Below are 14,469 nucleotides of genomic sequence, written 5' to 3'. Positions count from 1 at the left end.
TCAACGCTGCTAACATTGGATGTTCTTGCTTTGACAATATATGAAGATGCAGCCAATTTCCCCTTAACTTGTGTATTATGTTTAGAGTTAGAATTAGATGATACTGGGGGGGGGGAGGAAGAATATGTATGGGACACACATTGGGGGACTTTTTTTTAAAGAGTTGGACTCTTTAGTTTTGAAGTTTATATGGCAGGGAAAAAAAGCTAGAATAAAAAAGAAAACTTTGCAAGATACTAAAGAAAATGGGGTTTTGGTTTACCTGAGTGGACTTTGTATTATCAAGCATCAGTATTGACATGGGTGAAAGAATGGATAATGCTTAGGAATAAAAGGTTGTTATGCTTGCAGGGACATGACTTACAGTTGGGATGGCACACATTTTTATGGTATGGGAAAACAAAATTCATAGATATTTTCAAAACCACTGTATTAGAAATGCTTTGATAACTGTATGGGAAAAAATCAAAATGAAAATATATGTAAAAATTCCAGGGTGGTTATCAACAATTGAAGCTTTTTCACAGGTAAACTTGTTAGATTTTGAAAAAATGTGGACATATAAAGATATTTTAAATATTGATGGGACATTAAAATCGAAGCAAGAACTGGAACATCAGGGTATCAACATGTCATGGTGGGTACGTTCACAAATACAAAATAGATATGAAAAAGATATGAAAATGTATGGATTTTATAAAGAACAAAACGTGTTTGATAAGATATTACTAACTTCTGATGAGAAATTAATTAAAAATTGTATAATTTTTTGTTAACTTTAGAGATGGAAAGTGAACAAATGAAAGGGACAATGACAAGATGGGCAGAGAATTTTGGTTATACTATAGAGTTAGAAGAATGGCAAAAAATTATGGGAGAGAAATTACAAATTGACAATGTCAACTGCATATAAAGAAAATCTGTATAAAATGTTTTATAGATGGCATTTACCTCCAGCCAGATTAGCAAAAATGTTTAAAAATGTATCAGGCAAATGTTGGAAATGTAAACATAATATTGTTGTTGTTAGTTGCGAAGTCGTGTCCGACCCATCGTGACCCTATGGACAACGTTCCTCCAGGCCTTCCTGTCCTCTACCATCTTCTAGAGTCCATTTAAGCTCACGCCTACTGCTTCAGTAACTCCATCCAGCCACCTCATTCTCTGTCGTCCCCTTCTTCTATTGCCCTCAATCTTTCCCAGCATTAGACTCTTCTCCAGTGAGTCCTTCCTTCTCATTAGGTGGCAAAAGTATTTGAGTTTCAACTTCAGGATCTGGCCTTCTAAAGAGTAGTCAGGGTTGATCTCCTCTAGGACTGACCGGTTTGATCGACTTGCAGTCCGAGGGACTCGCAGGAGTCTTCTCCAGCACCACAGTTCAAAGGCCTCAATTCTTTGGCGCTCAGCCTTTTTTATGGTCCAACTTTCACTGCCATACATTGCAACTGGGAAGACCATAGCCTTGACTATATACACTTTTGTTGACAGGGTGATGTCTCTGCTTTTTAGTGTGCTGTCTAGATTTGCCATGGCTTTCCTCCCAAGGAGCAAGCATCTTAATTTCTTGGCTACAGTCCCCATCTGCAGTGATCTTGGAGCCCAGGAAAATAAAATCTGTCACTACCTCCATTTCTTCCCCATCTATTTGCCAGGAATTGAGAGGGCCGGATGCCATGATCTTGGTTTTCTTAATATTTAGTTTCAACCCAACTTTTGCATTCTCCTTCTTCACCTGCAACAAGAGGCTTTTTAGTTCCTCTTCAATTTCTGCCATTAGAGTGGTATCATTTGCATATCTTAGGTTGTTGATATTTCTTCCAGCAATCTTAATTCCAACTGTTGATTCATCTAGCCCTGCCTTTCTCATGATGTGCTCTGCATATAAGTTAAATAGGCAAGGCGACAGTATACAGCCTTGCCGGACTCCTTTCCCAATTTTGAACCAATCAGTGGTTCCGTGTCCAGTTCTCACTGTTGCTTCTTGGCCCGCATATAGGTTTCTCAAGAGACAAATAAGATGGTCTTGTACTCCCATCTCTTTAAGGACTTGCCACAGTTTGTTATGATCCACACAATCAAAGGCTTTAGCATAGTCAATGAAGCAGAAGTAGATCGTTTTCTGTAACTCTCTAGCTTTCTCCATGATCCAGCGTATGTTGGCAATTTGATCTCTAGTTCCTCTGCCTCTTCGAAATCCTGCCTGTACTTTTGGTAGTTCTCGATCCACATACTGCTGAAGTCTAGCCTGTAGGATTTTAAGCATAACTTTACTAGCATGAGAAATGAGTGCAATGGTGTGATAGTTTGAACATTCTTTGGCACTGCCTTTCTTTGGAATTGGAATGTAAACTGATCTTTTCCAATCCTGTGGCCACTGTTGAGTTTTCCAAATTTGCTGGCAAATTGAGTGTAGCACTTTTACTACATTGTCTTTTAAGATTTTGAATAGCTCAGCTGGAATACTGTCACCTCCACTAGCTTTGTTGTTGCTCAGCTTTTCTAAGGCCCACTTCACTTCACATTCTAGGATGTCTGGCTCGAGGTCAGTGACCACCTCATTGTGATTATCAGGGACGTTAAGCTCATTCTAGTATAGTTCTTCTGTGTAATTTTGCCATCTCTTCTTAATCTCTTCTGCCTCTGTTAGGTCCCTGCCATTTTGGTCCTTTATCGTGACCATTTTTGCATTGAACGTTCCCTAAATCTCTCCAATTTTCTTGAAAAGATCTCTGGTCCTCCCTATTCTATTGTTTTCTTCTATTTCTTTGCACTGTTCATTTAAGAAGGCATTCTTATCTCTTCTAGCTATTCTCTGGAATTCTGCATTCAATTGGGCGTATCTTTCTTTTTCTTCCTTGCCTTTCACTTCCCTCCTTTCCTCAGCTATTTGCAAAGCTTCCTCAGACAGCCATTTTGCTTTCTTGCATTTCTTTTTCTTTGGGATGGTTTTGGTTGCTACCTCTTGTACAAAGTTGCGAACCTCTGTCCATAGTTCTTCAGGCACCCTGTCTATCAGATCTAATTCCTTAAATCTATTTTTCACCTCTACTGTATATTCAACAGGGATATGATTTAATTCATACCTGACTGGCCTAGTGCTTTTCCCTACTTTCTTCAGTTTAAGCCTAAACTTTGCAACGAGAAGCTCATGGTCTGAGCCACAGTCAGCTCCTGGTCTTGTTTTAACTGACTGTATAGAGCTTCTCCATCTTTGGCTGCAGCATATAGTCAATCTGATTCCTGTGTTGACTGTCTGGTGATGTCCATGTGTAGAGCCGTCTCTTGGGTTGTTGGAAAAGAGTGTTTGCTATGACCATCATATTCTCTTGACAAAATTCTATCAGCCTGTGCCCTGCTTCATTTTGTACTCCAAGGCCAAACTTGCCTGTTATTCCGCTTATCTTTTGGCTTCCTACTTTAGCATTCCAATCCCCCATGATGATAAGGACATCATTTTTTGGTGTTAGTTCTATAAGGTGCTGTAGGGCTTCATAGAACTGGTCAATTTCATCCTCTTCAGCACCAGTGGTTGGGGCATAGACTTGGACTACTGTGATATTGAATGGTTTGCCTTGGATTCGAACTGAGATCATTCTGTCATTTTGAGGATTGTATCCCAGTATTGCTTTTCCTACTCTTTTATTGACTATGAAGGCTACTCCATTTCTTCTGAAGGATTGTTGCCCGCAGTAGTATACCTGATGGTCATCTGAATTAAATTCACCCATTCCTGTCCATTTTAGTTCGCTGATACCTAAGATGTCGATGTTCAGTCTTGTCATCTCTTCTTTGACCACGTCCAGCTTTCCTTGATTCATGGATCTTACATTCCAGGTTCCTATGGAGAAAAAAATCTTTACAGCATCAGACTTTCCTTTCACCACCAGACATATCCACAGCTGAGCGTCCTTTCGGCTTTGGCCCAGTCGCTTCATTCTTTCTGGCGCTACTAGTACTAGCCCTCTGCTCTTCCCCAGTAGCATATTGGACGCCTTCCAACCTGAGGGGCTCATCTTCCAGCGTCATATCATTTTGCCTTTTGGTACTGTCGATAGGGTTTTCATGGCAAAGATACTGGAGTGGGTTACCATTTCCTTCTCCAGTGGATCACGTTTTGTCAGAACTCTCTGCTATGACCTGTCCGTCTTGGGTGGCCCTGCACGGCATAGCTCATAGCTTCATTGAATTACGCAAGCCCCTTCACCACGACAAGGCAGTAATCCATGAAGGGGAAACATAACATAGGTACATATTATCGTATTTGGTGGACATGTGATAAAGTAAAAGCTTATTGGAGAAAAATACATGCTTGGCTAGAAAATATATTAGGAGAACATGTAGCATTTAATCCCGAATTATTTTTATTAGGTATATTACCAGAAAAGACTGATAAACAAAATACATACTTGGTTCTGCATATCATAACTGCAGCAAGAATAAGCTATGCACAATGCTGGAAAAATGAACAAATACCATCAGAAGAAGAGCTAATAAAGAAGATATTGGAATGCGCAGAGATGGACAGATTAACTATGAGACTAAAAGACAAAGAAGAAACAGAATATTATGAAAGCTGGAATTTATTTTATAAATGGTTGGAAAAAAGAACCAAAGAGTGAAATTTGTATATGTATTAATGAATTATGAACTCAGTTCATACGTTGTTTGGAAAATTAACATATGTGTGTAAAGAATAAAATATAAAATATAAAAAAATATGGATATAGTTGTAGAATGCAAGTTGGAACCTTCCTGGTAAAAATAAAAATCTCAGATGACTTAATTCAGAGGTAAAAAAAATCTCAGAGTACTACCATTGTGCCCAAGGAATGTTGATTTTGATTAAAAATAAAAAAGAAAGAATCTCTCATGGAGCCAAAGCTTTTTGAAATAAGTGGGAAAGAAAATAATTACACGAGGATACAAGTTGCCTGAAGAACTTTTAGAAATAGAGTAGAATATTAATATTTTAAATTTTAAAGGAATAAACACAACCATGTATTATGAATGAGTACTCTCTATACTAGTTTATTGTTCAGTGTATTGCTCACATTACTAATTAATAAAATGTAGTCATACTTTCTGCCAGAAAATAATTAGGTATCCAATTTGGCACCCAGTGCAGTGTCTAATTTCCAAAAAGTACATATTGGTTTTTAGAAAAAGAATGGAAAAGCTCATTATACAACTGGGATTGTTGGTATAAAAAACATTGCCCCAGAGAACAAAATCAACGGGGAAGGAATTAGAACACTGTTTTCAATTTCTGCTTTAAATTAAATTAAAGTTAATTTGTCAGTCCCTTTTTAGGCAATATACTTCAAAAACAACAACAGCAACAACAAAAACCAAAGACATTTCTCAAGGATTAGTGGGAAGCTGTTACACATCATTAAGTTGTCACAACATGATGTTTCTTCTTAAAAATATTTACCGTATATACTTGAGTATAAGCCGACTCGAGTATAAGCCGAGACCCCCAATTTCACCCCCAAAAACTGGAAAAAGTTATTGACTCGAGTATAAGCCGATCCGCCGTTCTGCAAGCCTCTGCCGCCAGCAGAGGCTCGATCCGCCATTTTGCAAGCCTGAATACACAGGAATACCCTGTGTGGCCGCGGCTCGTCGGCAGGTCTCCGTTCCTCCTGCTGACCTTTGGGGAGGTTTGGGCGCCTCCCCAAACCTCCCCAAACGTCGGCAGGTCTCCGTTCCTCCTGCCGACCTTTGGGGAGGTTTGGGCGCCTCCCCAAACCTCCCCAAACCTCGGCAGGTCTCCGTTCCTCCTGCCGACCTTTGGGGAGGTTTGGGCGCCTCCCCAAACCTCGGCAGGTCTCCGTTCCTCCTGCCGACCTTTGGGGAGGTTTGGGCGCCTCCCCAAACCTCGGCAGGTCTCCGTTCCTCCTGCCGACCTTTGGGGAGGTTTGGGCGCCTCCCCAAACCTCCCCAAACCTCGGCAGGTCTCCGTTCCTCCTGCCGACCTTTGGGGAGGTTTGGGCGCCTCCCCAAACCTCGGCAGGTCTCCGTTCCTCCGCACAGACCTGGCGACCTTTGGGGAGGTTTGGGCGCCTCCCCAAACCTCGGCAGGTCTCCGTTCCTCCTGCCGACCTTTGGGGAGGTTTGGGCGCCTCCCCAAACCTCCCCAAACCTCGGCAGGTCTCCGTTCCTCCTGCCGACCTTTGGGGAGGTTTGGGCGCCTCCCCAAACCTCGGCAGGTCTCCGTTCCTCCGCGCAGACCTGGCGACCTTTGGGGAGGTTTGGGCGCCTCCCCAAACCTCGGCAGGTCTCCGTTCCTCCTGTCGACCTTTGGGGAGGTTTGGGCGCCTCCCCAAACCTCCCCAAACCTCGGCAGGTCTCCGTTCCTCCTGCCGACCTTTGGGGAGGTTTGGGCGCCTCCCCAAACCTCCCCAAACCTCTGCAGGTCTCCGTTCCTCCGCACAGACCTGCCGACCTTTGGGGAGGTTTGGGCGCCTCCCCAAACCTCCCCAAACCTCGGCAGGTCTCCGTTCCTCCTGCCGACCTTTGGGGAGGTTTGGGCGCCTCCCCAAACCTCGGCAGGTCTCCGTTCCTCCTGCCGACCTTTGGGGAGGTTTGGGCGCCTCCCCAAACCTCCCCAAACCTCGGCAGGTCTCCGTTCTTCCTGCCGACCTTTGGGGAGGTTTGGGCGCCTCCCCAAACCTCGGCAGGTCTCCGTTCCTCCTGCCGACCTTTGGGGAGGTTTGGGCGCCTCCCCAAACCTCCCCAAACCTCGGCAGGTCTCCGTTCCTCCTGCCGACCTTTGGGGAGGTTTGGGCGCCTCCCCAAACCTCCCCAAACCTCGGCAGGTCTCCGTTCTTCCTGCCGACCTTTGGGGAGGTTTGGGCGCCTCCCCAAACCTCGGCAGGTCTCCGTTCCTCCTGCCGACCTTTGGGGAGGTTTGGGCGCCTCCCCAAACCTCCCCAAACCTCGGCAGGTCTCCGTTCTTCCTGCCGACCTTTGGGGAGGTTTGGGCGCCTCCCCAAACCTCCCCAAACCTCGGCAGGTCTCCGTTCCTGTTTGGGGAGGTTTGGGCGCCTCCCCAAACCTCGGCAGGTCTCCGTTCCTCCTGCCGACCTTTGGGGAGGTTTGGGCGCCTCCCCAAACCTCCCCAAACCTCGGCAGGTCTCCGTTCTTCCTGCCGACCTTTGGGGAGGTTTGGGCGCCTCCCCAAACCTCCCCAAACCTCGGCAGGTCTCCGTTCCTGTTTGGGGAGGTTTGGGCGCCTCCCCAAACCTCGGCAGGTCTCCGTTCCTCCGCGCAGACCTGCCGACCTTTGGGGAGGTTTGGGCACCTCCCCAAACGTCCCCAAACCTCGGCAGGTCTCCGTTCCTGTTTGGGGAGGTTTGGGCGCCTCCCCAAACCTCCCCAAACCTCGGCAGGTCTCCGTTCCTCCGCGCAGACCTGCCGATGTTTGGGGAGGTTTGGGCGCCTCCCCAAACCTCCCCAAACCTCGGCAGGTCTCCGTTCCTGTTTGGGGAGGTTTGGGCGCCTCCCCAAACCTCCCCAAACCTCGGCAGGTCTCCGTTCCTCCGCGCAGACCTGCCGACCTTTGGGGAGGTTTGGGCGCCTCCCCAAACCTCCCCAAACCTCGGCAGGTCTCCGTTCCTGTTTGGGGAGGTTTGGGCGCCTCCCCAAACCTCCCCAAACCTCGGCAGGTCTCCGTTCCTCCGCGCAGACCTGCCGACGTTTGGGGAGGTTTGGGGAGGCGCCCAAACCTCCCCAAAGGTCGGCAGGAAGAACGGAGACCTGCCGAGGTTTGGGGAGGTTTGGGGAGGCACCCAAACCTCCCCAAAGGTCGGCAGGTCTGCGCGGAGGAACGGAGACCTGCCGAGGTTTGGGGAGGTTTGGGGAGGCGCCCAAACCTCCCCAAACAGGAACGGAGACCTGCCGAGGTTTGGGGAGGTTTGGGGAGGCGCCCAAACCTCCCCAAACGTCGGCAGGTCTGCGCGGAGGAACGGAGACCTGCCGAGGTTTGGGGAGGTTTGGGGAGGCGCCCAAACCTCCCCAAACGTCGGCAGGTCTGCGCGGAGGAACGGAGACCTGCCGAGGTTTGGGGAGGTTTGGGGAGGCGCCCAAACCTCCCCAAACAGGAACGGAGACCTGCCGAGGTTTGGGGAGGTTTGGGGAGGCGCCCAAACCTCCCCAAACGTCGGCAGGTCTGCGCGGAGGAACGGAGACCTGCCGAGGTTTGGGGAGGTTTGGGGAGGCGCCCAAACCTCCCCAAACGTCGGCAGGTCTGCGCGGAGGAACGGAGACCTGCCGAGGTTTGGGGAGGTTTGGGGAGGCGCCCAAACCTCCCCAAAGGTCGGCAGGAGGAACGGAGACCTGCCGAGGTTTGGGGAGGTTTGGGGAGGCGCCCAAACCTCCCCAAAGGTCGGCAGGAGGAACGGAGACCTGCCGAGGTTTGGGGAGGTTTGGGGAGGCGCCCAAACCTCCCCAAAGGTCGGCAGGAGGAACGGAGACCTGCCGAGGTTTGGGGAGGTTTGGGGAGGCGCCCAAACCTCCCCAAACGTCGGCAGGTCTGCGCGGAGGAACGGAGACCTGCCGAGGTTTGGGGAGGCGCCCAAACCTCCCCAAACGTCGGCAAGTCTCCGTTCCTCCGCGCCCTGCCTGCCTGCTTCTTTCCGCTGCGGAAAGAAGCAGGCAGGCAAGGCGCGGAGTTTGGGGAGGTGCGCGCGCACCTCCCCAAACCTCCCCAAACTTCGGCAGGTCTCGGACGGCGGTGGCTTGGGAGAGGTGCGGGCGATCCCGGAAGCACCAAAGCCTCGGCCGCGCACAAGTCCTCGGTAAGTTTTTTTGTTGACTGGAGTATAAGCCGAAGTGGAATTTTTCAGCCCAAAAAGTGGGCTGAAAAATTCGGCTTATACTCAAGTATATACGGTATGTTCCACACACCCCCAAAAAAACTCTGAGTATGAGGAAAATTGAAAAAGATCTGATAAGATCATGATACCTTCCATGCATCATTTATGTGATGTTATATACTGTATGTTAAATTTATTTTGCAACTACATAAACCAATAGTCATTATTCTACCAAAATCATATTTAATAATGGGTGTATAATACCTGCATATATAAATAAAGTGAATATTGTGGAATCTTCCTCAATAAGTGCAGTCCACTGAGCCAGATTTTGCCTCCAGCCCCACTTTTCAAGCTGATAATCTAAAAGAAGACCAATGCTCCTAGCCAGAGGCATTCTCAGCAAAGGTCAAGGAGTCAAGACAGTGTGCACTGTCATGGAATTGAAATTCAGCTCCTTTTTAATGGGTGTAATAGTTATATATCATAACTATGTCATAGATAGGGCTTTGATTATATCCATCAACAATTTTTTTCATATATATATACAGTGTATATATATATATATATATATAGTGTATATATATATATATATATAGTGTATATATATATATATATATATATATATATATATATATATATATATATATATATATATATATATATATATTCCTTAATTATGCTAAAATGCAAATCCTGGGTATTCTCATATTTAAAAGGGAACAATTGAACACCAGGATAAAATATAAACAAAACTGTGTATATATATATATATATATATATATATATATATATATATATATATATATATATATATATATATATATATATATATATATAAACTAATACACTTAGCTTTCGTCGGCTAACTGCTGACGTTGTCAGAGTAAAAGCTGGAGTTCTGGGAGCTTGCTTATAAACCTGGTTGTTTTTGCACCCTGCTCATTGAGCGGGTCACTGGACTACCCACCCCAATTGACCGTATAGTTTCTAATCGTCCCGCATCCATCCGCATGTTTGTAAATTCAAGAGTCGTTCCCTCAGTTGCTCTCCTTGTCTGCCTCTCTCCTCTCTCCTAATCCACATCTGGTCATTGTAAGTTGTTGCTGGATCGTTCCTTATCTGTTCCTTTCCCCTAAACTCAGAACAGATAAGGAACAATCCAGCAACAACTTACAATGACCAGATGTGGATGAGGTGAGAGGAGAGAGGACCGTGTCCAATACCCATACGGATGGACAGGGGGTGCCCGGAAGAAATGTGATTGACCATGAGAAGCGATGACAACCAAGAATGGCAGGGTGGTGGGGTTGATATGTGGATGCGTGCAACCCAAAGACCAGAGGGGATTCTGCAAATGGATGAGGATAGAGTGATGCAAGCATGACAAGGGGATGAGAGCAGCATGACTCTCAAGGAGGAAGAGGAGCAAGATGAAAAACAGCATGCCGAGATTGCACAGCAGAGTGAAGCAAAGAGTGATCTGGCAACAATTCCCATTGGCCAAGCACGGACAAAACAGTGGGGAGGGGCACTGCAATGCATGCATGCATTTGCATGCAAAGACCAGCTGGGAAGGATGCGATCAACTGGAGTGAATAATGGAGGATGGGGGCAACCAGTGGGCACAATGGAGAATGGAGAGTGGGGTGATAGCAGGAAGACACATATATCACCGGATTGGGATAAACAGTTAGCAATGGCTACGGGAGGAAGGGAATTGGAAGATAGATCGACAACAACACTAGATGGCCAGTTGCAAGAAAGGCAGGCAGGGAAGATAAAAAAAAGAGAGAAGGACCCCCAGAATTAGCATATACATTAGGAGATAGGACACAGTGAGGAGAGACAGGACTGACTGGAGCAAGTGGGATGAAACAAACAAACAAAGAAATGATGGGAAGAAAGAGGGCGATAGGATTAAAATGCGGACAGGGAGATGCGGGACAACTAGAGCAACTACGGTCAATTAAAACAGCTGGGCCCATTACATGATCAATGAGTAGGGCATGAAGTCAATTGGGCTTATAAGCAAACTCCCCACCCACTAATGGCTACTCTGATGATGCTGACAGTGGATCAGCGAAAGCTAAGGCAGTTGATTTTTAGATTTTATATATGGTTGATTTTATTGTTTTATGGTTTTTGAACAATAAACAGCTGTTTTACAATTATTCCAGAGTTCAAGGATTTTATCTATTGCATACACACACATACACACGTAATTACTTTAAATATCTGAGTCCCAGGTGTATTCATTTAAAAAGACACTGTTAAAATGTTGATTTCTGGGATAAAATCTTTATTTTACACTGAGTGAAGCCGGATCGAGATTGACACATTCTATCCCCGGAGAGCGAGGATAGATCAATCTATCACGCGCACAATGGTCAGATCATTAACATCTGGAGAGTCGTAGAGACAGGTGCCTACAGACACTGGCTTGTACTTTGAAAACGTCAGCAGTTGCTGACGAAAGCTCAGTGTAAAATAAAGATTTTATCCTGGAGATCAACATTTTAACAATGTCTTATAATTTTTAAATTAGACAGACAGACAGACAGGACAATATTATGAATGGGTATAAGATGGTCAACTCATTTTTCACCTTAGTTGTCTTTTAAGTAAAAACAGGAAAAGTGGTGTACACTTCGGGTGCAACATGACATTTGTGTATGGTTGTTGATATAAGTGCCTCTAACACATAGGCTTGATGTTCTTGTCTGAGACCTCTGGGATTGGACACATATCCTGTATTCACTTTTCTTTTAAACCATACTAGATCGTTTGCAGAGCTCTATCTTGTCTAAAACAGAAAATGTGACCTCTAGAGATTTACTGTTTGCATGGCACAGTACAACATCCTGAAAAAGCATGGTGCTTCCATGTTAGCAGGTTTAGGTACAAGTAAGTCATCAATAAGAAATGACATTTTGCTTTGAAAGGAACACTCAGATTTATGACTCAAGAGTTACAGAAGAATCTTATATTAGGTTGCTTTTAAGTTTTGTTTTGATTGGTATTCCTCTGTCTCCTCTACCCAACTTTCTGGTCACACATTATAAAATCAAAAATGTTATTCAGTTCTGGAAAGGGAAAAAAATGAATCCCACAGCATTTCTTTTTAATAACTGTTCAGCTACAAAATTTTATTGGTATCCTTTTATGTTCCCTCTAGAGGATGTAATGCACAAAAGCATTGCCACGGAACATATAAAATTACAAATGAAATTTATTGTAAAAAGTAGAATGTCTTCTAGACAGGTGTCAGTATTTATTTTCATTCATAAAACAAAGCCAAAAAAATTGCAGATATAATATATTCATTTGTCAGCAAGTTCATGGGTGTAAATTGCCATCCAACGTTATTGACCAATATAAGACAGATATTGAAAAGACAATTTAAATTTATTCTTCCAGACATAAACTGTTCCACAAAAGCACTGTAAAAACGCCTCCATGATTTATTTGTTTTCTGTTGTGCTTCACACTTATGGTTAACTACATAATTTGGTTGTGTCATAATCCACTGTGTTTGGCAATTTGGCATTGAAGGTCTGCAAAGCTGATTGAATCCTCATCACTTCACTGGTAGAAAGTTTGAGTCTATGACGCAGTAGGCATGAGAAAAGATCTAGACGACGTTGACCAGGAGGAGAAAGTTTATTTACACGGTCCCGTATCTCTAATAGCTGTAAGAGTGCACTGTCCTGGGATCCCTGAGTGTAGGGGTAGTCCAGTTGCAAAATCAAATCTCGGATTGCTTCTGGGTCAAAGTGCATGCTGTAGCCAAACACTTGGATGCTGTTGATTTTCATATAGCCCAGGTTTCGGGAGGGATCAATAAACTCCAGGGGTTCATAATAGATGCTATCATTGCCATTGGGGCCATTTGATTTTATACGACTCCTCAAGTAGATGTGGACTGTTTCAAAAAACGTCTTCCACTTGTTGCCTAGAGTCAGCGTCCAGTTATAACACTGAAGTGGTAAGTCCAGTTTAGTCCGTTCCCAGTCTGGAAAATTGTTTTCATTGACAGGCATAAACCAACTCTCAGAGTGGCTGCCTCCAAAGGGGTTGATGTAAACAGCCAGGACAGGCTCCAAGGTGCTGTTCTTTGTGAGGCAAATTTGAAGAGAGATTCCCAATATCATATGGACCAGGCTAGATTTATACTTGTTGCTCTTTAGGGTAAGAAGCATCCGTTTGCGCCAGGATGGGTCAAACCAGCTATTGAGACGCATGTCATTGCTGATGAAGATGGCATGGACCTCAATACGGCGGTCTGTTTTCTGCAATAAATACTTCATCTCCAAATCCTGGAGGTCAGTCTCAAACCCAATGTAATGTTCTGTGGAATCTGCCACTTCAGGCTTGCAAAGCCCTTGGCTCAGCATGTATCCAGTATTGCAGGTCCCACAACGGGTACGATTGTCGGGTGCACACGTCAGGCAGGCAGAACCTTCCCCCACACTACATGGTAGGGAGCCAAGGCAAGCAAGCTGGTCATTCGGGCATGTACATGAATGAGTCTCTTCAGAAAAGCTGCCTAGCAGGCCATTTTCATTGCAGTAAAGGAAGGACTGGATGCGATTTAGCCAATAGAGAGAGGATCTGTAAAGTAAACATGAAATTAATGAATACATAGTTGATCAAAGTAATAGAATTACTATTATAGCTTAATAGAATTAAGCTATTTTTAATCACCTTGAAGGCGAAAACTTTGCCTAGTATATTGTGAAACCTCTGAAATGATTCATTCAGACTAAATGAAAAACACTTTCTAAAGTGAAATGATTAAGAGAATGAGATACAATCTTAAAAGTTCTTACTTGTAATATTACTTCAATCATCAATTTCCTGGAGTGTCTAAAACAAAATATTATCACTCAAGTGTATAAGCACACAACAAAAATAAATATTAATCCTCTATAATAGGAGAATAACTTTTCCTTGAAGCATTGAAAGGGAAATTCCTTGAAGGATTGATTCAGCTGCTTTTACAGCCTTCATAGTAAGATTCTTGCATGTGCATATGCACGCAGTCACGTTGCTTTCAACCATGTACATTATGGTGGTATAAGCAAAACTTTACATAGGATACAATTGTCTCGATGCTTCAAGAATGCTTTGAAAAAAGATTACACACAGTTATCTCTTTGATGGATGATCATCAGAAAATTCCATTAAAAAAAAAAGATCAGTGAAGGTAACATCATTACCATATCGTTATCAAGAAAATAACAGATATGCCCACTAATTCACCATGATTCAAACTTGTCTGGTAAAAGATTTTACCTGCAATTGAAAGCTTTGAAATAAAATATGTACAAAACACCCCTTGTTATGGTACACAAGATAATATATTATACATAATATATTTATTCATGTTACATAATGTTCTTCCTTGCAGATAACATTGCAGTATCTCTCCTGCCCATTTTATCAGAGACATAGCTAAAGACATACTAGTTAAAAAAGATCTCTCCTGGATTTCTGAAAATTCCAAAATCATATTCTCAAAATTCTGTACCTCACAGCCCCATTTCTTTCCACAATCATAAATTAGTTTTAAAGCTAAATCTCCATTTAACCTACACAATTCCAAATACATGTCTTTTTCAAGGAGATCCAAAGTCCCTGAAACATT

At 44.1% G+C, this 14,469-nt stretch overlaps 1 protein-coding gene across 2 annotated transcripts in view; it reads right to left on the bottom strand.

The window, feature by feature from the left end:
• Positions 1-12,316: 12,316 nt before the first annotated feature.
• Positions 12,317-14,469, bottom strand: part of BRINP3 (BMP/retinoic acid inducible neural specific 3) — a gene marked incomplete at both ends in the record, with an annotated part of 482,128 nt that continues 479,975 nt past the window's right edge. For both annotated transcript variants that reach the window (XM_081324366.1, XM_081324367.1), the window contains one exon: positions 12,317-13,433. In XM_081324366.1, coding sequence (XP_081180492.1) covers positions 12,317-13,433 — 1,117 coding nt within the window. The remainder of the gene's footprint in view (positions 13,434-14,469) is intronic.

Source organism: Vipera berus (genome assembly GCF_964194415.1).
Source record: "Vipera berus genome assembly, chromosome: 3".
NCBI lineage: Eukaryota > Metazoa > Chordata > Lepidosauria > Squamata > Viperidae > Vipera > Vipera berus.
The sequence above is the reverse complement of the archived record's forward strand: the minus strand, read 5'-3'. Positions and strand labels throughout refer to the sequence as shown.